Source organism: Cnephaeus nilssonii (assembly GCF_951640355.1).
Source record: "Cnephaeus nilssonii genome assembly, chromosome: 3".
Classification (NCBI taxonomy): Eukaryota; Metazoa; Chordata; class Mammalia; order Chiroptera; family Vespertilionidae; genus Cnephaeus; species Cnephaeus nilssonii.
In genome coordinates this window covers 78,820,494-78,846,267 of record NC_137074.1, presented here as the reverse complement: position 1 = coordinate 78,846,267, position 25,774 = coordinate 78,820,494, and the positions used below count along the sequence as shown (strand labels likewise).

At 47.4% G+C, this 25,774-nt stretch overlaps 2 protein-coding genes across 5 annotated transcripts in view; both read right to left on the bottom strand.

Moving 5' to 3' along the window:
- LOC307097310 (cell cycle control protein 50C-like) overlaps window positions 1-8,393 on the bottom strand; it is a gene marked incomplete at its 3' end in the record, with an annotated part of 31,543 nt that extends 23,150 nt beyond the window's left edge. The window contains exons 1-2 of the mRNA XM_079767306.1: window positions 8,108-8,393; window positions 5,803-5,913 (exon numbers count right to left, since the gene is read on the bottom strand). Coding sequence (XP_079623432.1) covers window positions 5,803-5,913; window positions 8,108-8,299 — 303 coding nt within the window. The 5' untranslated portion in view covers window positions 8,300-8,393. The remainder of the gene's footprint in view (window positions 1-5,802; window positions 5,914-8,107) is intronic.
- Window positions 8,394-16,684: 8,291 nt separating this feature from the next.
- CMSS1 (cms1 ribosomal small subunit homolog) overlaps window positions 16,685-25,774 on the bottom strand; it is a 402,242-nt gene continuing 393,152 nt past the window's right edge. For all 4 annotated transcript variants that reach the window (XM_079767140.1, XM_079767142.1, XM_079767139.1 and 1 more), the window contains 3 exons: window positions 25,398-25,485; window positions 21,189-21,277; window positions 16,685-18,940 (listed from right to left, as the gene is read on the bottom strand). In XM_079767140.1, coding sequence (XP_079623266.1) covers window positions 18,857-18,940; window positions 21,189-21,277; window positions 25,398-25,485 — 261 coding nt within the window. In that variant the 3' untranslated portion in view covers window positions 16,685-18,856. The remainder of the gene's footprint in view (window positions 18,941-21,188; window positions 21,278-25,397; window positions 25,486-25,774) is intronic.

Below are 25,774 nucleotides of genomic sequence, written 5' to 3'. Positions count from 1 at the left end.
CAACTGGTCAATGTTTCTTTTTCACACTGACGTTTTTCTTTCTCTCTCTCTCCCACTTCCTCTCTCTAAAGTCAATAAAACATAGCCTTGGGTGAGGATTAAGAAAAGAAAACAGTGTTGCTCATCTGAGAAAAAAATCATTGTTGGATATAATATTGAATGCCAGCTGGAATTGAAAAATAATTAAAATAATAAAAAAAAAACAGTGTTGGAAAATCCTGGTCTATAAAGAATTATTAAAATGGCAAAATAACTTATTTTTAATGCTTTTATAAGGGCTACTGCATTCCTGCTTTGAAAATCCTATCTAATAAAGAGGGAATATATTAATTGAGGGCCATGGCCTCAAAGATGGCAGCGCCCACAGCCACAGGATGGCGGCACCCAGTCCCCTCAGCGCTGCACCTGCCCCGGCACTCCCCCAGTCCCTTCAGCCCCCCAGCCGCCCAGGGCTGCCCGAGGCTCAGGTAACCAGGGCCGGCTGAGGCTTGTGCTGCCGGCAGTGGCAGCAGCAGAGGTGTGATGGGGGCATCACCTTCCCCTGATCGCCTGGTCGCCTCCTGTCCCTGAGGGCTCCCAGACTGTGAGAGGGGGCAGGCCGGGCTGAGGGATCCCCCCTCCAGTGCATGAATTTTCATGCACCGGGCCTCTAGTATTTTTATAACCGGGCTTTGTATTCTCAATATGTAAAATTTGATTTTACAAATACTGTTATTTCCCAGCAATACTAGGAGATATGTTTTCCTAGGGGTTGTGGTAGGCATCAAAGTCACGTGATTTCAAAGCAAACCCATGAAGCATAATTTAAAATGGGAGCCACTGAGCGTATTTAGGTGCCTGTGCATACTGGGCATGTGAAAGGATGAGACTGGTTCTCTGTGGTCCAGCTCCCAGGGTTTTCGTCTTTTTATCCTTAGGATGTAGCACAGTACCTGGCGTATAGTACTTGCTCCAGAAATGGCGAACCCCTTGGACAAAAAGGTGGAATAATTCACTGATCCTAAAACAGGTGATTTTCACCTTAGTTTTAAGTAGCCTTGTTGCCATGAGAGGCGTGCCTTTTCATGGGCACTGCTGCGTGAGGCTGCCCAGTCACAGGCCACTTTCATGCTTCCACCTTTATGGTAACATACCAAGGCCCTGGAAATTCTCTAGGCAGACTTGATACAGATTTTACTAACAGCGTATATAATGCAACTGGAAATGGCCAATGTAGCTTTTATAATTAATATATGAGCTACCTCCAAAATAATGAGGCCTGAGTCCAAAAATATATGACGGCTTCCCATTTATTTAAAGTGCCTCCCACATGTTATGTGCTATGTTCTTTGCCAGAAACACATAAGTATTCCTTTACAATTGCCCGAGTCAATTTCCTTACACTATGCAAAAACAGCATTTGGAAAGAATTTTGGCCCCACCCTAAAAGCCTTTAAGAGGATGAGTGTGGAAAATGGGAGCAGGTACCAGGGCAGACTGGAAATAAAGGTCATGGTAAGTGCGTCCAGTTACAGAAAACAACGAACGCCAGCGAGCTTAATCGGTTGTAAGAGAAAAATCTTTGGAACACCGAGAAGGGAGATGCTGGGCCATGACAGAGGCAGGCTGCAGCATAACAAACACAGAGCTTGGATGTGAAGGTGGATAAGCCAGGCGTAGCGAGAATGACTGATTACATTTCCTCACCCAAAGGGGAAACCTCTATTGTTGACCCTTAACTACAGAAAATGTGAAGTCCACAGAAAGGAATTTACCATACATTTTCTTGGAAGCTAAAAAGAGAATTCTACTCACCCAAAGTTATATATTTATGTAAATGATAAAATAAACAGGCAGAGAACACACCACATTAGGGAGAGGAGTGTTTTCATAACCTTTTTTCAATGATTCTTTGTCCAAGTTTTTGCTTAACAAGGCCTTAAAGGTCATCACCTCTCTGATTAGTCCTGGCGGCACATACTTTATGGCATTTCTTCTCTTTCCACCAGTGGCACTTGGTGCAGGACTCCGAACTGAAGGCAGAGTCTCACATGGGTTCATCACCAAGCGCACGCCATGCGTGCTGACTGGCGAGCAAAAGGCCCTGTGATTGCCCTAAGCCAGTGATGGGCAACCTTTTGAGCTTGGTGTGTCAAACTTCCCCCAAAAACTGAGCATAACTCGGGTAGTGTGTCACTTTGAGGAAAAAACTAACTCCAAGACTCTAGTCGCAAATGTTTCATCCTCAGGAGCAGCAAATGTTTCATCCTCGGCAAGCGGCCGCGTGTCATCAGAAATGGCTACGCGTGTCAGTGCTGACACGCGTGTCATAGGTTCGCCATCACTGCCCTAAGCAGTTGGTTGGATTTGTATGGGAAAGCCTTAGCCTGAAAGGAATGGTTAGCAGCTGAAACACTTCCTTTGCTTTAGGGTTTCAAAGGACGCAGACAGATAGGAACTGAAGCCCTTTAAAGGTTTTGTCCTTTGGATCTTTTTCTTAAAAAAGTGTAAGTACTCTGAGCCCCTCAAGAAGGAACAACCCTGCTTGACAAAATGATTTCAAGTTTTTTGACTTGCAGAACTGTGAGAGAATAAATTTCTGTTGTTTTAAGCCTTCCCTCTAAACTAAGTGACTCGAACTTTTACTTTGGGGGGAAGCATAGGGAACTGAGGAAGGCAAGAAAGGGTACACCTGTAGAGAACTAGAATTTTGACTTACAATAAAAGGATACATTTGTAAAACTCCCCCCACTGACTTTATATAGATTTCAGTTATAACCCAAGTACAACTCAGTAATTTCCTTGAAATTTATACCTGACTTACAAAAATGATTAGAGCTACCCATAATCAATACAGATGTGTTCAGAATATTATTGATACCAACATGCTTTCTTATGGGGTCAAGGGGAAAATAAGAAAGATACAACATAGAACCAAAACTGCCCAGCTGACGTGGCTTAGTGGTTGAGCATCAACCTATTAACCAGGAGGTCAGCGCACATAACTGGGTTGCAGGCTCGGTCCCCAGTAGGGAGCATGCAGAAGGCAGCCGATGAAGATTCTCTCTCATCATTGATGTTTCTATCTCTGTCTCCCTCTCCCTTTCTGAAATCAATAAAATATATATTTAAAAAAAAGAAAGAAATGAGCTTATAATTAGCCTTAAAAAAATAAAACCAAAGCCTCCTAGAACATAAAGCCATATAATTTAGCACTTTATCTTTCCTCCATTCATTTACTATTCTAGAAAGTGTTTCCTGAGCATCTACCATGTGAAATATACAATGCTATGCACCGTGGAGGAAGCAAAGATTCATGTACTCATTCAATAAACATGAATCAAGCCAAGCATTGTTACCAGGGTTTGGGATACAACAGTACAGTGAGAGACAACAAACAATACATCTATATAACAAACTTTTAATTTATATAGTATACTAGAGGCCCGGTGCACAAAATTCATGCATGGGGGGTGTGTGTGTGTGTGTGTCCCTCAGCCCAGCCTTCACCCTCTGCAATCTGGGACATCCCTCTCACAATCCAGGACTGCTGGCTCCCAACTGCTCATCTGCCTGCCTGTCTGATTGCCCTTAACCGTTTCTGCCTGCCAGCCTGATCACACCCTAACTGCCCTCCCTTGCCAGCCTGGTTGCCCCCAACTGCCCTCCCTTACAGGCCCAGTCCCTCCCAATTGCCCTCCCCTGTTGGCCTGATCACCCCCAACTGCCCTCCCCTGCTGGCCATCTTGTGGCGGCCATCTTGTGTGTTGGAGTGATGGTCAATTTGCATATCACCTCTTTATTATATAGGACTAGAGGTGATAAGTACTATGGAAAAAATTGAACTTACAGCAAGGTAACAAGGATCAGGAGTGCAGGGGTGGAGTAAGTAGCCAGGCTACAGCAAGAAACAGGTTGGCCAGCCGAGGTGAGAACCGAGGTGAGAACTGAGGTGAGAACTGAGCCAAGACCTGAAGGAGGCAGGGGAGTTAGACAAGTGGATATCAGGTACAGGGAGCAACCCAAGAGTATGCCCAACTTGTCTGAGGAATGAGGATTCCACTGTGGTTGGTGTGGGGGTGGGTGGAAGAGAATGGCGAGATTAGGTCAGAGAGGAGGCACGAAGCCAGATCAGGTGGGCCTTGTAAAGCCTTGTACTTTTTCACTTGGTGGAAAGAGGAGCCATTGCAGGAATTTTTAAGCAAAGGAATAACATAATATGACTTGTGCTTATAAAGCTTGCTCTAGCTGCTCCGTTGAGACTGATGCAAACAGGGAGACCTGTTAGGAGGCTACTGCAGAGAATCAGGTGAGAGCTGGATGTGGCATGGGGCTAGGTAGCTGTGGCAGAGGGGTGGAGAAGTGGGCAGACTCTGGACACATTCTGAAGGCAGAGCAAACAGGGTGGAATGGATGGATGTGAGATGTTAGAAAGCAGAAGGAGTCAAGAATGACTCCTGGGTTTTGGCCTGGGCACCAGAGGGATGGAGCTGCTATCAGCTGAGATTGAGAAGTCTGTGGTTGGTATGGGGTTTTTTTGGGGGTGGGGGTGGGGAAAAGTGGGTGTCAGGAGTTCAGTTTTGGAAAAGTTGAGCTTCACATATCTGGTGATCATCCAAATGTTGACATCAGGAAGACAATTGGAAATACAAGAGTGGCTAGTGGAAAGGAGGTTTGGGCTAGAGATAGAAAAGAGTGTCAGCAATAGTTGGCACTTAAAGCCAGGAGGTTGATGCCGTTTCCAAGGAAGCGAGTGCGCATAGCGAGGAGAATGCTGAAGGCTAAGACTAAAACCCTGCAGATCTCAGCACAGAGTGTGAGGAAGTTGGAGAGACAGCAAATAAACCAAAGAAGGGCAGCCAGAGAGCTAGGAGGTTTTCCAGGAGCGCGGTATCCTGAAATTCATGAGACGGACGTGTGTCAGGGATGCGGGAGTGATCATCGCCTGTGTCTGCCGGGCTGACAAGGAACCGAGGACTCCCAGCTGGATTTATCCACATGGAAGACATTGGCAACCTTGCAATTTCGCTGAGCCTTCTGAAACTTCCTTAGGAATACACTACAGTCTAGGACTTAGTTTCCTTCCTTCCTTTTCTCCCTCTTCCACTCCCTCCTTCCTGCTCCCCTTCTTCCCTCTCCTCCAGGGGCCAGAGCTGTGTTGTCTGACTGCTCTCCGTCTCCTCGGGCTCCCTCCCATTTTCCCTTACAGGCAGTTCCCCCAATAAATATCTTGCATGTTTAATCCTGTCTTGGCATCTGCTTCTCAGACACGACTTTGATCAGCCCAAGAGCAGGGACTCTCTTAATATTTCTTTGGCATTTCTCACTGCGTCTGACAGCCAGGCCAAGACTTGGATTAGGCAACTGCATATGTAGAATGGCTTGGAGGGTCCCAAGGAGAGTCCCACCAGGTGTGTGACCCTCTGACACTAACTCACTGTGTGACCTTGGTGCGGACACTTAACCTCTCAGCCCATTAATTTTCTCACTATAAAATGAGTGGTTAGATTCCGTGATCTCTAGTATCCCCACTTGTGCTGACATTGGAGTAAAACCGGCTTGATTGATGTGAAGAATTATGTGACAACACTGAGCAGGGAAAGAATCTGGAAACTTAAGAGACAAAGGAGAACAACATTCCAAAGGTTAAAAAGGGGTGAGGAGTCGCACATGAACTCAGAACTTTATAAGACCCCCACCCGCACGGCCTTACTTTTTGTATTTTCAGTTTCAGGAAGCACTTGTTGGAAATCATGAACTTATTGCCAGGTGTGAAGTAGGAGATCAGCATATAGCCAATTGAAGGCTCTTGATTTCACTTACTTGCATTGTCTCTGGCAGGTAAAAAGGAATGGAGCAGAAGCATTCTTTGTCAAAATTAATGGCGTTTTCCCGAAGTTTTGCACAGTTTTCACATATATTTGTGTAATTTATCTGTCAGGTAGGGAAAAGAACAAGGAAGAAGATTTGACTTTGGGTGGTGGACACAATGCAATCTACAGATGATGTATCCTAAAACTGCACACTTAAACCTATATAATCTTGTTAAACATTGTCCCCTCAATAAATGTAATTAAAAAAAGAAATTACATGAGTATATATCTTAAAATTCAAGCCCTGAGTCCACCAAGGTCAGGCTGCCTGGGTCAAGGGCATGTTGTCTGGCCACGACTAGAGGGCAGCCCGGTGTGCAGGGAGAGCTTCTGTGTCACTCCGGAGGAATGGGCCTTTCATTTGGGGACCTGTAGCATTTTGCCACTGATCTGGAATTCAGTGTTTTTATTGACTATTTATGTAACCTATTGTGATAAAGCCTTATGCCTGGATCATAAAAAGGTGTCATTAGGAAAGTATTAGTCAATGTCTCATAAGGAGTGGGCCTATGGCCAGAGTCTAATCAGCTTTATGGGGAAGTCACTTCACTGTTTTTCCATTTTATTGTGTGGAAAGTATGTATACAAAGGAATTATTCTACATGGCATCTAGAAGACGTTATTAAAAATCACCAAACATAGAAAAATAACTATTTCCAAAATGTAGGGTTATTGACATGTGTGGAATAAATCTGATTTTTAATGTTACATTCTATTTTTTAAAAGTTCAATTCTTTGAAAATGGTAGGGTGGACTTTTTAAAAAAAGGGAAGTGTATCCCAAATGAGCAAATCCTGTGAGCTCTGCCTGAGGGACTCCGTTGTGTGAAGGTCACTTATTCCTGAAGAGAGATGCTGGGAGCTGGGAGGGGCAGCAAAAAAAAAAAAAAAAAAAAAAAAAAAAACCAAGTAGAAAGGCAATAGGAGGAGTGGGACTGAACCGATGTTCTCCTTTCTAAAGTCCTCACCATTTGCTATAATCCATTCTTTCAACAAGTTTCTGGCTATTATGTACTGGGCACTGAACAGGAAGGGGTTGTGGGTACTGTGAACAAGCCAGGCATGGCTGAGCTCTCTGTTCTTACCACACACTGTCTTACCTACTCGATCATTAGCTCACTGTGGGCACAAATCAACCTTGGCTTATCTGCCTCATCTGCACACCCCACAGAATTCTCAGCACCTCTCACACTCCTGAATGTTAAATCACCCTCGACAAACTTGGCCTTCAACATGTTGCCACTAGCCATGTGGGCAGAGGGAACAGATCAGCTTTCCATGGCTGCCTGTGGAGTAAAGGTCACACAGTCTGGGACGTAGGGCAATCTGCTCAGAGCTGATGTAAATAAGACATTTCTTAATTCATTAGACTGAAAAATGGGCATGGCCAATTTAGCTTTAGACCAGCTCTCCTCAGACGAGCTTCTGGGGGTCTCATCCCCCAACAGCTTGTTAATCACATTGGCAAGAGGCTTGTGACTGAGGGGTGTGCCCTTAATGTCAGCTTTTCTCACTGAGTAGAACTTGGTTTATTTTGCTAAGTGTCCCTAATAAGCCAGAAAGATTTGGGTTGGTTCTTGCCTTTCCTAGATTGAGTTGATGAACCCAGAGAGAGTTCATTTGCAAAGGGAAAGACACTATGCTTGAAAGTGGGCTAAAATAGAAGAGCCTCTGTCTTTGGCTCTTCACTTTTTTCTTTTTAATCCTCACCCGAGGATATGTTTTTATTGATTGTTAGGAAGGAAGAGGGAGAGAGAGAGGAAGAAGGAGAGGGAGAAGGAGAACCAGAGGAAGAGAAAGAGGGAGAGGGAGAGACATTGATGTGAGAGAAACATTGATCAGTTGCCTCCCATATGTGCCCCGACCAGGGATCGAACCTGCAACCTGGTGTATGGGATGATTCTCCAAACAACTGGGCCACCCAGACAGGCAGTCCTTTGGCCTTGCCTCTCCTCCCACCCCTATCAAGTGCTTCCTCAGTCCTCTGCCAGCACAAAAGCCTGACTTTCCCAGACCTTGTAAACAAGTATGGTTGAGCCAACAGTGTGAGAGTGATTTGTCCTCATTAGGAAATAGGGACGAATAAAGCCACCACACACAGGCTCTGTCACCATGGGCACCTGCCAGCTGAAACAGGGATGTTGCAGTCTCATTTAGCTCCTGTGGAGGGGTTGTGTTTTCAAATGGACAGCTCATTCATAGTCCCAAAGCAGAAAATTCTTAGAAATCGCATTAAACATGTAAGAAGAAACAAACCTCTATTTCCTTGATGCTCTTTGCAGACAATAGAAGGATGATGCCCATGCCCAGGCAGAATGCTCCCGTGGCAAAGAAGCCAGAGAGGACCTTGGAGGCCGAGAGCTGCAGCCGGTAGGCCGGCAATCGCTGCTGCTTCAAGGCAGTGTTGTCTGGCAACAGGGACAGCTGTGCCTGGGGTGGCCTGTCCATTTTGGTCCTGCAGGTGACTGAGATAGACTTTTAAGACATTTATAACATTACTACTCAGAGTCATCCCCCATAATGGCAATATTAACTTAAGAACGAAGTGGACTTTCCTTTGTAGTTACAATCTTTTGGCTTTCTGAATTATTTCTCAACCAGGCCTGACATTCAGTAGGAGCACCGCTTTCTTCAATTAGCCACTATGAGGTATATTTTACTTAGGTTCCAAAAGTTTGTGCTAAATGCCGTGCTGACGAGGAACACTCCCCAGCAGGTGACCCTGGGAAGCAGCTCTAATGGGATGAGGGGACTAATCCAAGGCAAGACCTTCCTGAAAGCGGGGAAATGAATTTATCTTTGAAAACCTGCCTAAATCCTTGAAAATGAATACAAAAAAAAAATAGGACCTTCAGTTTTCCCCCCAAATGTGGCTATCCTGTAACATGAATATAATTTCAGTTGGGAAAATGCTCTCAGGTTACAGCTAACTTTGCTATTTGTGATCATGAGAAAGAAGCAAACAGGGATTGTAGAACCCAGATGTCTAATCTCAACAGCTTCCATTTTTTCATCCACAAGAAAGGCTAGAGTAAAAAAATGTAGATTAAAACATCTCTCCCAACCTTTCCCAAGTGCATGCTTTGGAGTAACCCAAATGAGGCAGAAGAAAAAGACAGATAACAATGACATGTTCAATATTATATTACTAGGGGCCGAGTGCATGAATTCCTGCACCTTGAAAGGAACTGTGGGCCCCAAGGCTGCGGTGGGCACAGGAGCAGGTCTTGGCCTCTCCTCCATGCCCCCGCCCCAGCCCCTGGTCCCGTCTGCCGGCAGCCCGCTCCCGCCGCTGCTGCTCTCATGTGCTGATGGCGCTCGCCCGCTCGCACCCGCTGACGGCACAGAGTGATTGGGGTTGGTGCCAGCAGCGGGAGCAAGTGGCGGCTGCTGCTCTGATCACCCCTCAGGAGCATGGGGAGGTGGAGAAGCCCTCAGGGGCAATTGGGGCCAGCAGCTGCTGCTTGCATCTGCTGCCAGTGTCTAGTGCTGGTCCCGATTGCTCAGCACTGTCAGGAGGTGTGAGCGGCGGCTCCGGTGCTGGCAGCGGGTCCAAGAGGTGGGACCGCAGTGCACTGGAGCAAAGAATTTTCAGTAACCACCAGAGGCTCACTCCGATGACAGCAATTGGCACTCCGCCTTGGTCTGGCACCCTGCTCATCTGCTCCACCATCCCGCCGTGGCCGACACCCGCCATGTTTCCTGTGTGCCCCCTGTCATAGCAACTAGTTGTTCAGCCGTTCAGTCTATTTGCATATTAGCCCGGTGCACGAAATTTGTGCACATTAAAAGGGAATTAGAGGAAATATTTTAATATTGCTATTTGCCCTTTCTCTATAATAGAAGTATCATAGATGAAAGAAAATTAGTAAAATGTATATGAAAATCTCCCTCCTGTCAGATTCTGGGGCGTGCCATGGGACCTAGAGTTAAGTCCCCGCCCACCACCTGCACATGCTTCGAAAACGCAGGAGACCCAGACCCGGCCGGCTCCACCCTCATCAAGACCCTCTGGGTGGGGCAGCTTAGCCTCAGGTCCCCTGGCCTGGTGCTGGGTGGGGGGCACAGCCTCAGGTCCCCCAGCCTGGCGCCGGGACGGGGGGTGCGGGCTGAGATCCCCTGTCAAGCTCCACCAGGAAGGGGGCGCGGCCTGAGATCCCCCAGCCCGGCACTGAGGTGGGGTGTGGCCTGAGGTCTCCTGGCCAGGTGCTGGGGCGGAGGGCGCAGCCTGAGGTCCCCCGTCAAGCCCTGCAGGGCAAGGGACTCGGCCTGAGGTCCCTCACCCTGGCCAGGCGCCATGCAGCCTCAGGTCCCTGATGTTCATTCGTGACATTATGGTGTCTCGGCTAATTTGCATATTCCTCTATTATATAGATAGATGGTGTTATTGGTTTTGTTTTTCACTTATTAGAAATCTATTAACATCATTTTCATTAGGATGTTAATTACTCCCTTTTCTTTAAGTTGAATTTAAGATGTAGAATTAGGATTTTTAAAAAATTAGGTGAGTTTCTAATCCTTCCTCTTTTGTACATTAGGGAGGAAAGCCATGATGGACAATTTTATTTTTTAAGTTAAACAAGGCAATGACTTTGGCAAATGTGCCTAGTTTAAAAGAATACAAAATAAATGCAAATACATGTAGTAGAAGGTTTCCAATTCAGAGTCAGAACTTCCCACTTGCAGAACTGGTGAAAAAGCACAATACCAATGGAAACTCTTCAGCACGCCATTAGGATCTGGCTTGGAGGTAGTGACGAGTGTAGTGTGGCTGTTGGTATCAGGTATGCTTACAATGTAGGTATTTGATCCAACATTGGTGGGGATTATACATCATAGAAAAGGGCCTAGGAAAAGGGTCACTATAGTAACAAATCAATAGGAACTGTATTTCTTGGGCTTTGTTGTTGTTGTTTATTCTCACCCAAGGATATTTTTTCCATTGATTTTTAGAGAGAGTGGAAGGGAGGGAGGGAGGGAGGGAGAGAGGAGGAGGACGAGGAGAGAGAAGTATTGATGTGAAAGAGACACATTGATTGGTTGCTTCCCACACTCATCCCGACCAGTGCCGAGGATCGAACCTGCAACCCAGGTACATCCCTTGACTGGGAATCAAACCTGAGACTCTTTGGTGCCTGATGCTCTATACACTGAGCCACACCAGCCAGGGCTTTCTTGGACTTTTTATAAAAAACCAAACCAAACCAACCACAGTCCCAAACTAAAGGGGATTCACAGCTAGTATGCTAGGATTCTCCAAAGAAACAGAACCAATAGGAGATTATATACGGGGGGTGGGGAGGGGGTGGTCAAAAGTAGGATTACAGTTGTGAGTACACAAAATACAGAGTTTATTCTTATATTATTATTTATTAAGTATTGTATTATTTTCCATGCCAACAACTGTAAATCTACTTCTGCCCTAGAAAGAGAGAGAGAGAGAGAGAGAAATAGAGAGAGAGAGAGAGAGAGAGAGAGAGAGAGAGAGAGAGAGAGAGAAGGGGGGGGGCTATAAAGAATTGGCTCACCTGATTATGGAGGAGGCGAGTCTAACTCTGCAGAGCTGTTGTCCCCGTCTGAAGGCCATCAGCCAGGGAGCTGTCAGTTGGGGGCAGAATTCTTTCTCACTTGGTGGGGGGTGGGGGAGGGGGCTCAACCTTTGTTCTATTTGGGTCTCAACTGACAGAAGGAGGCCCTCCCACAGGATGGAGGGCAATCTGCTTCACCACAGCCACCAATTTAAATGTTAACCGCATCCAGAACACCCTCACAGAAACACCCAGAATAATATTTGATCAACTAACTGTCTGGGCACCCTGTGGCCCAGTCAAGTTGACACATAAAATTAACCATCACAGATAGTAAGAAAAATACTTCTGGGGCAACATGCTTGAGAGATCACCAGATACACATTTTATTTTTTTTTCAAATACACATTTTATAAGTATTTTTGAATTTACATATTTCTTGCTTCTAAGTAAACTTGTTTTAAGCAAACAATTATACTTCATTTGCTTTGCTTTCCAAATTTCTAGAACAGGGTTCCTCAACATCAGCAATGTTGACATTTGGGCCAGATGTCTTTGTGCTGAGGGGCTGCCCTGTAGGTTGTAGAATGTGTAGTAGTATCCCTGGCCTCACCCACTAACTGCCAGTCACCACCCGCCACTATGTGCCAATAGTAGCCCCCTACTTGTGACAACAAAATGTCTCCAGACACGAGGCAAATTCTCCTCTGGTTGAGAACCACTGCTCTAAACTGATGTGGGCGTGATGATCTGTTGGCAGCTGGTGTTGCAGTATCATTAGAAACTTCAGAGCATGACTTTTTAAGTCCTTGCTTTCATTTTTCTTTAACCTTTGTGTATATAGCCTCCTAGGCATCGGCAGTCATTTTATATATTTGGAGTTGCCTCATATTTCACTGCCTTTTCCGATTAACTGCTGGGATGCAAATGTACTAAATATAAGTGTAGAATCAGGAAGTGGTTGTGTGTGGAACACACACCCACACATAACTTATATGCAAACATAATAATCATTCATGGTGGTCTCATTTTTTGGTTTTGGTAAATCAATAGTGACTTAGTGCAGTGGTCGGCAAACTGCGGCTCGGGAGCCACATGTGGCTCGCGAGCCGTGGTTTGCCGCTCTGTTGACTAATGAGTTTGCCAACCACTGACCTAGACTCTCGATTCCAATAATTACAGGCTGTTGTTGTTCCTTGTGATTAAGCCCCTATCCCAGTGGTCGGCAAACTCATTAGTCAACAGAGCGGCAAACTGCGGCTCGTGAGCCGCATGTGAGCTGCATGTGGCTCGCCAGCCGCCGTTTGCCAACCACTGGCTTAGTGGATTGGTCTGAATTTTGATATGCATAGACTTGATGTCTCAATTTGCAAATCTGTACTCTTATACCAGTGATGGCGAACCTATGACACGCGTATCAGCACTGACACGCGTAGCCATTTCTGATGACACGCGGCCACATGCCGAGGATGAAACATTTGCTGCTCCTGAGGATGAAACATTTGCGACTAGAGTCTTGGAGTTAGTTTTTCCCTCAAAGTGACACACTACCCGAGTTATGCTCAGTTTTTTGGCGAAGTTTGACACACCAAGCTCAAAAGGTTGCCCATCACTGGCTTATACAATCATTAGAGGCCCAGTGCATGAAATTCATGCACGAGTAGGGTCCGTAGGCCTGTCCAGCAATCAGAGCCGATCGGGGCCTTCTGGCTGCTGGCTGGGGCCTCCCTTCCCCAGCTGCCAGCTGAGGCCTCCCTTTGTTCTGTGCCGACTCCTGGTGGTCAGCGCACATCATAGCCAGTAATCGAATTCCTGGTCTGCCGGTCAAACTCCCGAGGGGATAATTTGCATATTAGGCATATATATATATACACACACACACTAGTAGCCCGTTTGCACGAAGATTCGTGCAATAGACCTTCATTCACCTGGCTGCCTGCACCAGTTTTCTGCCGGCACCAGGGACCCAGGCCTTGGCTGTGGCCACTGCCTTCTGCCTTTTTCAGGGTCGGGACTTGGCCCCGGGCGGTGGCCTTGGGCTCGGCGGCACCCAACATCCTTGCTAAGGATCGCAGGAGCCGACCCCCAGTGGTTTCCTGCAATCGGTGCAGGCTCCCCGCTGGTGCCCAAGGCCCGGAAAGCCTCGGCCCCTGGGACCCCCGGGAGCCGGGGGAGGGGCCGGGCCACGCCCCCCCAGGTGGCCGATCGACCCCCGGACCCCCAGGAGGGGCGGGAGGGGCCGGGCCACGCCCTCCCAGATCAACCCCGGGACCCCCGGGAGGGGTGGGAGGGGCCCGGCCACGCCCCCCCGGGGTGCCGATCGCCCCAGGCACCCCGGGGGGCGGCGGCATGGGCCCGGCCACGCCCCCCCCGGGGTGCCGATTGCCCCAGACACCCCTGGGAGCGGCTGAATGGGCCCGGCCATGCCCCCCCGGGGTGCCGATGGGCCCGGCCACGCTCCCCGGGGTGTCGATCGCCCCAGGCACCCCTGGGGGCGGCAGCATGGGCCCGGCCATGCCCCCCCGGGGTGCCGATTGCCCCAGGCACCCCTGGGAGCGGCTGAATGGGCCTGGCTATGCCCCCCCGGGGTGCCGATGGGCCCGGCCACGCCCCCCGAGGTGCCGATCGCCCCAGGCACCCTGGGGAGCGGCGGCATGGGCCCGGCCACGCCCCCCGGGGTGCCGATCACCCCAGGCACCCCCGGGAGCGGCGGCATGGGCCGGGTCACGCCCCCCGGGGTGCCGATGGGCCCGGCCACGCCCCCCCGGGGTGCCGATCACCCAGGCACCCCGGTGAGCGGCGGCATGGGTCCAGCCACGCCCCCCCGGGGTGCCGATGGGCCCAGGCACCCCTGGGAGCGGCGGCATGGGCCCGGCCACGCCCCCCCGGGGTGCCGATCGCCCCAGGCACCCCCGGGAGCGGCGGCATGGGCCCGGTCATGCCCCCCCGGGGTGCCGATGGGCCCGGCCACGCCCCCCCGGGGTGCCATCGCCCCAGGCACCCCCGTGAGCAGTGGCATGGGCCCGGCCACGCCCCTCCGGGGAGCCAATCGCCCCAGGCACCCCAGGGAGCGGCGGCATGGGTCCGGCCACGCCCCCCGGGGTGGCGATCGCCCCAGGCACCCCCGGGAGCAGCGGCATGGGCCCGGCCACTGGGCACCGCCATCTTGATCTTCTCAACGGCGGATATGCCACCCGGAGTCCCGCCCCCAGCTTCCTGCCGGCCCAATCGTGGGCATAGCGGAGGTGCGGTCAATTTGCATGTTTCTCTATTATAAGGTAAGATATATATATACACACTAGAGGCCTGGTGCATGAAATTTGTGCATGGGTACGGTCCCTAGGCCTGGCCTGCGATCAGGGCCATCTCACCCAGCTGCCTGCAGCCAGCCCCACCCCCCGCCACCACCCACCCCTGGTTCCCCGTTCGCCATCGAGTGATCGGTGCCTGACGGCCAGGGGAAGGGACTGAGAAGTCAGTTATTCCTGCCTGCTTGCTGGCCCCGCCCCTGCAGTGAGTGGCCATCAGGCGATTGGAGCCTGTCGGCCGGGGAAAGAGACCAAGAGATAGTCAGTGCGCCTCATAGTGACTGGTCCAGCAGTAGTTCCGCCATTAGGGTGAATTTGCATATTACCCCTGTATTATATAGGATAGAGGCCTGGTGCATGGGTGGGGACCAGCTGGCCTGCCCTGAAGTGTGCCCTGGATCAGGGTTGGGGGTCCCCACTGGGATGGGGCCAGTCTGGGCGAGGGGCCTGGGGTGGTTTGCAGGCCAGCCACGCCTCAATTGGGGTGGGGGTCCCCGCTGGGGCATGGGTTGGCCTGGACGAGGGGTTGTGGTCAGTTTGCAGGCTGGCCATGCCCCGGCTTTGTCAGGAAGGACGTCCAGAAGATGTCTGGTCTAATTAGCATATTGCCCTTTTATTAGTATAGATGCTTGATGTTTTCCTCCAGATTAATCTAAGACCTGTTGACAGGAAGTTAAATGCCTGAACTGTGAAGGCATGTGATCTATTCTTTTTTCTTACTATTGACAAAGAACAACTCATGTGTTAAGATTAAAGGGATGACAAGAATAGGGCTAAGTTTAGCCAAGTTGAATAGATTTTCACATTGTGGCAGCTTTTCTTCTTTCCCTCTAACTGGTGGGCCCGAGTCAGGATCCTGCAGAATGGAACTTGCTTTTCTTCCCTTTGAGTCCCTGTGGGTGGCTTCCAGACAAAGAGGTGCACTAGCAGCAAGTCTCTGGTGTGCAGAAGTATGTTTTTGCTGGAGGTTGATGTGCTAGACTGCCAGGCTCATTAAAATGTCACAGTATTCAAATGTGGAATTTTATGTACCAGTAGTGGCATCTGTTTGTTTTTCTCTCTTATTTGATCTACTAGAGGCCCAGTGCATGAAGATTCATGCACTCGGGGGTGTCCCTCAGCCCGACCACCCTCTCACAATCCGGGACCCCTCGGTAGGGTCCCTAGGCCTGGCCTGAGATCAGGGCCTATCGGGTCTTTCCTTCCCCAGGCTGCAGGCAGCTGGGCCCACCCCCACCGCTGCCACTGCTTGCCATCTGTGCAGCACTGCCTCCCCTCCCCTGCCACCGGTGGCCTCCCTCTGCAGGCGACAGGCTGGGGTGCAATGGATTGGCTGGCCTGGGCCTCCCTCTTTCTTTGCTGGGGGGTGGGGCCAGCCATGCAAGGGGCTGTCTGCCTACCTGATTGCCCCTAAGCGCTAGCCTACCTGCCTGATCACCCCTAACCACTGGTCTGCCTACCTGATCACCCCTATCCACTCTGCCTGCCTGCCTGATTGCCCCTAACAGCTTGCTTGGGGGTGGGGCCAGCCCAGTGAGGGTCTGTCTGCCTACCTGATCGCCCCTACCACTGGTCTGCCTACCTGATCGCCCCTAACCACTGGTCTGCCTACCTAATCTCCCCTAACCACTTGCCTGCCTATCTGATCACCCCTAACCACTGCTCTGCCTACCTGATCACCCTTAACCCCTCTGCCTGCCTGATTGCCCCTAACCACTTGCTTGGGGGCGGGGCCAGCACTGACTTCCAGTTGGTGAGCCTCTGGTTGTCGCAGGAGCTGACCGCAAGTTGCCTGCCATCCATCGCAGGCTCTCTGCTTTTGCCCAGCCTTGGGCTCGGCTGCACCCCAGCGTCCCGGCGACGGATCGCAGGAGCCGACCGCCAGTTGCCTGCCATCTGTCGCACCCCAGCGTCACCAATTGGCCACCCCAGCCACCCCGAGTCCCACCCCCTGCGCCTCCGCTGGCCCAATTGTGGGCGTAGCGGAGTGATGGTAATTTACATATTCCTCTATTATTAGATAGGAGGATATGCCTGAATCCCTAAAATGGTGATCATGGTGTCCTGCCATGGGAGATCTGGGGACTTCTGGTTCTGCTACTTAAAACTACTGGGTGTCCTTCCTGAGATTCACTTTCAACATCTAAAAAATGTGAATAATAATACTTTTCCTTCAGTACTATGTCAGTGATTAAACATGACAGATCTATGTAAGTGAAAGCCCTAAATATTGCTTAACACAGATGGGTAATCAATAAAAATTATTTAAATGAGTAAGTAAGTAAGTGAATTTAAGCAACAAAATAAAACCAATAGTATTGGGTTATAATTCATAGAACAAAATAAACACTCACGAGTCCATACTGATGTAAAAAATTGAATGAACAAGTAAATGGGGAAAAGAAACACCTTTTTCTTACAGAAGAATTCCAATTAATAAATATTGAAATAATGAGGGAAACAGAAAAATCACTACAGAATAATGGTTTCGGGCAAGAACTACTAATGTTGCTAAAATTAATAGGCAAAGTATGAGGGAAAACAGGATATTTGTGTAGCCTAAACTATTTCCTCCAAGATAAATATTAATTATAAGGAAAAAATAGTAACTTCACAGGGGGGAAATTCAGCAGGCACTACTGGAACCAGGTGAACAAAGTTGGCGTCACCAATAATAAGATGAATCAACATTATATACCCCCTGCTATGTTGCATAAAAAATGGCACATCAATCCCTGGTTAGAGAATCATCCCATACACCAGGTTGCAGGCTCAATTCCCAGTCATGGGACATACCTAGGTTGCGGGTTCAATCCCTGGTCGGGCACATAATTGATGTTTCTTTCTCTCTCTCCCTCTCCCTTCCTCTCTGAAATCAATCTTATATAATAAAGAGGGAATATGCAAATTGACCGTCACACAGTCACAAAGATGGCGGTGCCATAGACACAAGATGGCGGTGCCCAGTCCCCTCAGCCCTGCCAGAGTTCCCCAGTCCTTTCAGCCCAGCTGGTGGGGTGGCGATGGCAGACATATGGTACAGTCGGACGGCCCTCAGGCAGGTCCGGCCGCTCCTTGTGCCTGCTGCTGGAGTCCCACAGTCCTTTCAGCCCAGCTTGGGGGGCAGCAGGTGCATGGTGTGGCTGGACCCACCCTCAGCCCCCCAGCCACCCAGGGCTGGCCCAAGGTGCAGGCAAGCCTTGGATGGTGGCTGCCCAGCCAACACCTGAGGCACAGGTAAGCCTTGGATGGTAGCTGCCCAGCCGCCCATGGCCGCCTGAGGCTCATGTAACCAGGGCCAGCTGAGGCTTGTGCTGCTGGCAGTGGCAGCAGCAGAGGTGTGATGGGGGCATCACCTTCTCCTGATCACTGGTTCGCCTCCTGCCCCTGGGGCTCCCGGACTGTGCGAGGGGGCAGGCCAGGCTGAGGGACCCCCCTCCAGTGCATGAATTTTCATGTACCGGGCCTCTAGTAAAGATATATTAAAGAAAGAAAGAAAGCCAACAGGCATCAGTGGAAAAAGTGGTGAAATTGAATGAAGTCTGTAATTTGGTTAATTGTACTGTACCAACATTGATTTCTTAGTTCTGATAACTATCGTGGTTATACATGATGTTAATATTGGAAAAAGCCAGATGAAGGACATATGGGAATTCTCTACACTATTTTTGTAACTTTTTTCTAAGTCTGAAATTATTTCAAAATAACAAGGTAAAAAATAAATAAGATAGTTGTAGTTATATTGTTGTCTTTTGTATTTACAAAGTGCCGCATACACTTACAGCTCTTCCTAATACTACTACTGCCATGCTTCACACTGTTTGCAAATCTGTTCCACATGTACCATCACATGGAATCCTCAACAATCCTGCCAAATATCATTCCCATTTTGCAGCTGATGAGACTGAGGCTCAGAAGGGGAAGCGTTTGCCTAAGGTGGCCCAGCACAGTCACATCAGAGGCCAGTTGGTGAGAGAAAAACAAGCTGGCAATATTTTATTATACAGGGGGTTGGCAAAGGACAGATTCATGTTGATCACACATTCCCAAGGGTCTACCTGGTGATGCAGCTAACGCAATAAAACAGCAGCTGATATGTACTGAGTGTCTGCAGTGTGTCTGAGCCATTGAACAAGAGGCAAATCCTGGGATTTTCACTGGGACACAGATTAGAAGAGGCCCAGCTTCAAGGATTCCGACTTGCACAGACTGAGGACTCCCATTTCCAGAAGTTCAAAAACTTCCTTTTTTATCTAAATGAGAGAAAAGACAAAAAAAAAAAAAAAAAAAAAAAAAGAAGAAGAAGAAAGAAAGAAAAAGGTTAAGATTAAGAAAAGATGGTCTTGGTGAATAAATTCAACCTTCTGTACTCTCTGGTATTTATGCAGCTGACATGGCCAGAGTCAGGGACGGCAGAAATTCTAACCCATATTTTATTCAGAGCTGGAATAGTTGCACAAGTAAAGGAAGAGGTATTATATAAAACACCAGTTTTGTTCAAGTGTCCTTTTGCTTGCAACCACTTAAAATAAAATCATACAAAGATATCTAAAGTGTGCCCAGATTATACACAATATCTATGTAATAAAAGCCTAAGCGACAGTTACGGTGGAATGATCGGAACGACCGGTTGCTATGATGAGCACTGACCACCAGAGGCAGACGCTCAACACAGGAGCTGCCCCCTGGTGGTCAGTGTGCTCTCACAGGGGGAGTGCTGCTCAGCCAGAAGCCAAGTTCATGGCTGGCGAGTGCAGTGGTGGTGGCAGGAGCCTCTCTCACCTTTGCGACAGCGCTAAGGAGCAGCAAGCTGAATGGTAAGGAGCAGTGAGCAGGCGGGTGGTAAGGAGCGAGGGGTCCTGGACTGCAAGAGGGATGTCTGCCTTCTGGCTTAGGCCTGCTCCCCATGAGAGGGAACAGGCCAGGTTGAGGGTCTCCTTACCCCTGTGCATGAATTTCATGCACCGGGCCTCTAGTATAGGATAACTGCTAATAATGACATCAACATAAAAAAAATAACTATGGGTGACTATTTTTGTTGTTACTATTTCTCTGTATTATTGTAATTAGAAAACTAGTGGTAGATTACTCAGATTTAATATTAAATCTGAAATAATCAAATATGGCCTCATGTGCTGGACATCAAATTGGTTAAACCAGTTCATTTTTAATTTTTATTGATTTCAGAGAGGGAGAGAGAGAGAGAGAGAAACATTGATGAGAGCGAAAAGTAGATTGGCTGCCTCCTACACCCCACATTGGGAATCGAGCCCACTACTTGGGCATGTGCCCTGACTGGGAATTGAACCATGACCTCCTGGTTCATAGGTTAATGCTCAACCACGAAGCCACTCAGGCTGGGTAAGGGCAGGCATTCAATTTTAATCTACTGAGACATCAAAAAATCCCCCGAAACCAAAATAGCCTTCTTAATTAAATAAGTGGGTTTTAGGAGATATAAATGAAAGGAGTTTTAGGGGGTAAAATAGGCAGGTTTAGGGAGTTTTAGAAATAAAGAGGGTCCATTCAGGAGGAAGGCTTGGAGTCCATAAGTGGAGGCTTGGAATGGCCAAAAGACTTACATTCACAGAGAACAAAAGGTGCCACAGGATAAGGGGAGAGGAAGACATCTATTCACAGGAGATAGGAAAGAGCCAAGGGTATGGGGAGAAAGAGGAAACAAACTTTCACAGAGGACAGAGAAATGCCGACAAATGGCAGAAAGAGGAAAACAGAGTTTCATAGGAGACAGAGAATTCTACCACTGAAGGGGGAGACAAAGAGGGGGCACCACGTGGGGTTTGGGCTTTGAAGCTACCAATTGGAAGGCAGCATGAAGAGACAATTGGAATTCTACCAACTGGAAGGCAGCATGAAGAGACAAAGAACTGCAGCCTTTATCAACCTTAGCAAAAAGGGGCTTGGGGGGCTACCCCCTTTGGGACCCCCTCCCTAAATGGGAGTCTGTACTTGTTTCCAATAAATTTCACCTTTTCATCTACCACCTTTTGTCTGTGGTTTCATTCTTCAAATCCACCTGGACAAAAACCTGGGAAAGAAATCACCCCTGTGTCCTGCTCAGAAAAAAAACACACTCAACTCATAAAGATGTGAGCATGAGGCAAATTTGCACCCCCACCTTCAAGTGCACTTATAAGGATGAAAAGCAAAGGTGATTGTGTCTCTAAAGCAAAGCACAGGGAAGTATACCAAGTTCTCCAGACATTCCTGTTTCTCAAAGGTACAGTAGGGCTATGGTCCCTAGTGAGGCAGAAGCTCTCGGTCATTGAATGAGGAAACAAAGCTGATTCCTATAAAACACATGGGAAGGATAGGGTTATGTGTAAGGGGTGAGATGGGGTCCTTAATTATTCCTTTACAGTAACTGTCAAAGGCCAGGATGTGCTGGTCTTCATGTCAAAGACTTTATTACTGTGTTTGAACTCAAGTTCAGATTAAAAAAAAAAAAAAGATTAAAGACAACTGCTGGTTACACGGTACCTCGGGAATGTCCATCATCCTCCTCAACTTCTGATCTCTCCAATTCCAGTCAAAAACCAGAAACTTTAAGGGGTTCAAATTAAGGCCACCTGAAAGAGATAGGGAGAGGGTTGCCGCAGTCAAGACCTCATGACGTGAACGAATTAAACTTACTTTTTATTCTCTTGGTTGCTTTTTGCCTCATTTGCGGTCCACTCCCCAGTAACTAATCGATGACGGAAAACAAATGCGGTAGTCCCAGACTCCCCTCCTATAACCTTATCACTGATTCTGAGAAGCAGAGAAGCTGCTCTTGCTAAACTGGTCAAATGCTCAAGTGCTGGCAAAAAATCAATCCCACGCCTCCAGGAAGAGCCAGAGGGTGAAGTTTCATTCCTGACAGGGATTTGATAAGATTCCTGCAGTTTGGAGTTGAGTCTACCTGAGGCCACCTGACCGAGGAGGTGAGTGGACAAAAGGCTGAGGACAGGGCAGAAAAGGAAGCTAAGGTGAATGGACCCTATTAAAGGCTGCTATCCCCTTAGGAGACTGGGAAAGCCCTTAGGGAAATTCCCACTTTCTTCCTGTCTATCTAGAGACAATAATAGAATGTGGGGCTCCAGGGGACCTCAGGGATTGTCTGCCTTTCCGGGGCCTCAGAGTCGGGCACAGTTAGCTCTTCTCACTCTCCATGTTTTCCCCACTGCCCCAAGCTGTTCATGTTTCACTTGGAAACATAACTGAAGCCTTCTTTTACACAACTGCAGCATGTCCCTTCAGCTCTCCTGTGATCATTTCAATATTTCCCTCTCTGCCCAGAATAATTTAAAACAAATTTTTTTATTGATTTCAGAAAGGAAGGGCGAGGGAGAGAGAGATAGAAACATCAATGATGACAGAGAATTATTGATCAGCTGCCTCCTGCATGCCCCTTACTGGGGATCAAGCCTGCAACTGGGGCATGTGGCCTAACCGGGAATTGAACCTAGACTTCCTGGTTCATAGGCCCACGCTCAACCACTGAGCTACATCAGCCAGGCCCAAAAGAATTTTTTAATGCTTCTTATAATTACAATGCCTCTTATTTAAAATTCTCTGAAAAATTAAAAATGATAAGTAAAGAATGACAATGGGTTGGTAGTCTTCTTTAAAAATAATTCACTGCCGGTGTAGAGCAAACAGGTACAACTTCTCTAAAAAAGTACTGGGCATTACAAAAAAGGAGCTTTAAAATGCTTCCTATTGATAAAAGAATTCTCCATCTACACATATCCCAATAAAAATATCAGAAATTTAAACACAGTTACTTACAAAATGATCATTGCAGTATTATTTATAATAGCAAAAAATAAGAAACAACCCAAATATCCTACCATGATAGAATTGTTGAAAAACAATCTAACTTGGGTTTAATATACAAAATACAGAAAGAACTCATATAACTCGATAGAAAAAAAATCTAATTTAAAAATGGGCAGAGGAACCGAGTAGGCATTTTTCCAAAGAAGACATCCAAACGGCTAACAAGTACATGAAAAGATGTTCAACATCACTAATTATCAGGGAAATACAAATAAAAACCACAGTGAAAGGCCTGGCTGGCATGGCCCAGTGGTTGAGCGTTCACCTATGAACCAGGTCATGGTTTGACTCTCAGTCAGGGCACATGCCTGGGTTTTGGCCTCGGCCTTGATCCTCAGTGTGGAGCGTGCAGGAAGCAGCCTATCAATTATTCTCTCTCATCATTGATGTTTCTATCTCTTTCTCCTTTTCCTTTCCTATCTCTGAAATCAATAAAAATATATAAAAAACAAACACAATGAGATATCACCTCACACCTGTTATCAAAAAGACAAAAGATAACAAGTGTTGGCAAGAATGTGGAGAAAAGAGAAGTCTTGCACACTGTTAGTGGAAATGTAAATTGGTGCAACCACTATGGAAAATGGTATGGAAGTTCCTCAAAACATTAAAAAGATAACTACCATATGATCCACCTATCCCATTTCTGTGTACATAGCCAAAGAAAATGAAATCTCTATCTCAAAACGTGTCTCACAACTCTGTAGAAATCTAATTTCAATGATCTGTACAGCTTTGTTTTTTTTCTCTCTCTTCTAAATATAAAGAAGAGTGGCCCCATTGTACTGGGGCCTGATGACCACAAAAACCCATCTGTATTCCAGGAAAGAGAGAGGTGAACCTCTGGCTGGGGGAGAGGCGGCGTCCATCCCTGGCCTCTCCCGCTGCCCAGCCAAGCTCTTCCAAGTCTGCGTTTCACAGAAGGCCTATGAGCACCTCTCACCTATTCCTTCATTTTCATCGCCCCATCACGTTCACAAGACAAAAATCCAAACTCCTCAGATTACTGTTCAAGGCCCTCCCTCACAATCTGACTTTCTACCCAGTTGAATCACAAGACAGTACAGTCCATGAAGTCTGCGAGTAAGAAACGTGGTCTCTTCAGTATAAACAACTAGCATTTTTTGAGTTCTTAAGGTATGACACTCACTGTGCTGAGCTCTTTATTGGCATTCAATTTTCATAATAATCCTTTGAGAAAGGTACTATTTCTGTCTCTGCCATTCTGATAGAGAAACAGGTTTAGAGAAGGTAACTTGCAAGGTCATAGAGCTGGCATGGTTATGTTGTTGGACCTGGGATCTGAATCCATAACAGGGTTTCTTGGACTCAACACAGTATTGCTCATTTATCATCTCCTCTAGGTATACCTCTCCACCTGCCCTCCTCTGATTCAGCTCTTCTCCTGTTCCTGAATGTTCCTGAATGCTTTCCTCACATCTCCACAGATCCTACTTTAATTTTCCCCATATTTAAAGATCAGTTAAAAACTCTATAAAGCTTTCCCTGCAGACTCAGCTACCACATCAATCTCTCCCTCATTTCAACTCCTCTAGACTCAGAAGTGCTCACTTGGCCTTTGGGCTTTACTGTCTTGTATGGTCAATCTAATTCTATGTGCACTTATCTCTCAATGGGATCAGGAGATCCCTTTTGGGGACGGCTCAGGAACCAGGAAAGCCTAGATTGAGTGACTCTGGGAGGGCCACTTAACCCTGTGTGCTTTGGTTTTCTCTCTCAGGAAATCAGAACCCTAGCCTGCAAGGGTGAGGTGAGTACTACATGAGATATATGTAAATGTGTCTAGCATACTGCTAAGTTCACAAAGGAACTAAAAAATATGTTTTTCCCTTCCTTATCTGGGGCCTTCAGTTTGTTACTTATAATTGCACAGAGCTCTGTGTACAGTGGGTATATTTATCCTGGGTGGCTTTCATCTGAAGAGAAACACTAGTATATTTTGCTTTCTGGCAAATGACTATCTCTATACCGAGTTACTATACTAATGAACACATTATGTTTAGAAATATGAAAAATCCAGGAATAGCTCCTGTCAGTTATGAAACAATGTGTATTACTATATTGAAGAAGTAATTTGGAAATGAGAATTGATAAGAAATCTTTAATCTGTCTGGCAGGCAGAACAGGTAATAAGATCATTAGTAGGTTAGCAGGTGGATGTTGTCTGGAATACTTTCTGGGTAAAGCACTACAAGAGAAATGATTTAGAATATCAATATTTCATCCACAGAAACTACATTTTAAAAATGTTTTTTTTTAATTGATTTCAGAGAGGAAGGGAGAGGGAGAGAGATAGAAATGTCAGTGATGTAAGAGAATCATTGATTGGCTACCTCCTACACGCCCCCCATTGGGGATCAAGCCTGCAACTCAGGCATGGGCCCTGACCGGGAATCGAATCGTGACCTCCTAGTTCATAGGTCGACGCCCAACCACTGAGCCATGCCAGCTGGTGAAACTGCATTTCTGTTTCAACATGTTTTCAAGTGGAATGGAAGTTGTGGGGAACCAAGACACAATTAAGTGAGAGGGAAATACTGAACATATCCAGCTCTACAAATTTCAGAGGGTGCAAAATGATGGAATCAATTGTGGATCCACTAACCTGTTTAAAGCAATTGAAATCTGAATGTATTTAGGTGGGCACATGCCCTTCAGTTTCACAGTTCTCATCCTTCCCTACTCCATCATACCTGCTGGCTGACTTTAGAGACTCACAGCTGAATTTCCAACTCCTTAATTAACACAGAGATCTGGTTTCACTGCATCACACATGTGGTTCCCAAAACTCACATGGGGGTACGGCCAACTCCCAGCTCTGAAGACTATCACTGGCTCTTTTCATACCTTGTTTAACGAGTTCTTTAATTCTCCCTGGAGTTCCTACACCCAGGTGCACGGCCCGCTTCTCCAGCAACTTTACCTGCTCCTGGACCTATTCCAAGATGGAAGAGAAGAAAGAGAAGTGTGATATTGAGGCAGACTACCAAAATATATTTCTCATACAAATGTGGACTTCGTCCACAGTTTCTGACTCATAACTCCCCAAGCCTTTGCAAGTTCCTAAGTGTTGAGAGTGATAAAGCTGTCTTTTGTTATTTGAATGAGGAGACTTTTGGAAGCAGCTGAGGATGGAGACTGGTTCCAGGAGAATCTCCTGTGTTGAGGGTTGAAACTTTCACTCCCACCCCCAACCTCCAGGGAGGAGTGGGGGGCTGAGGGTG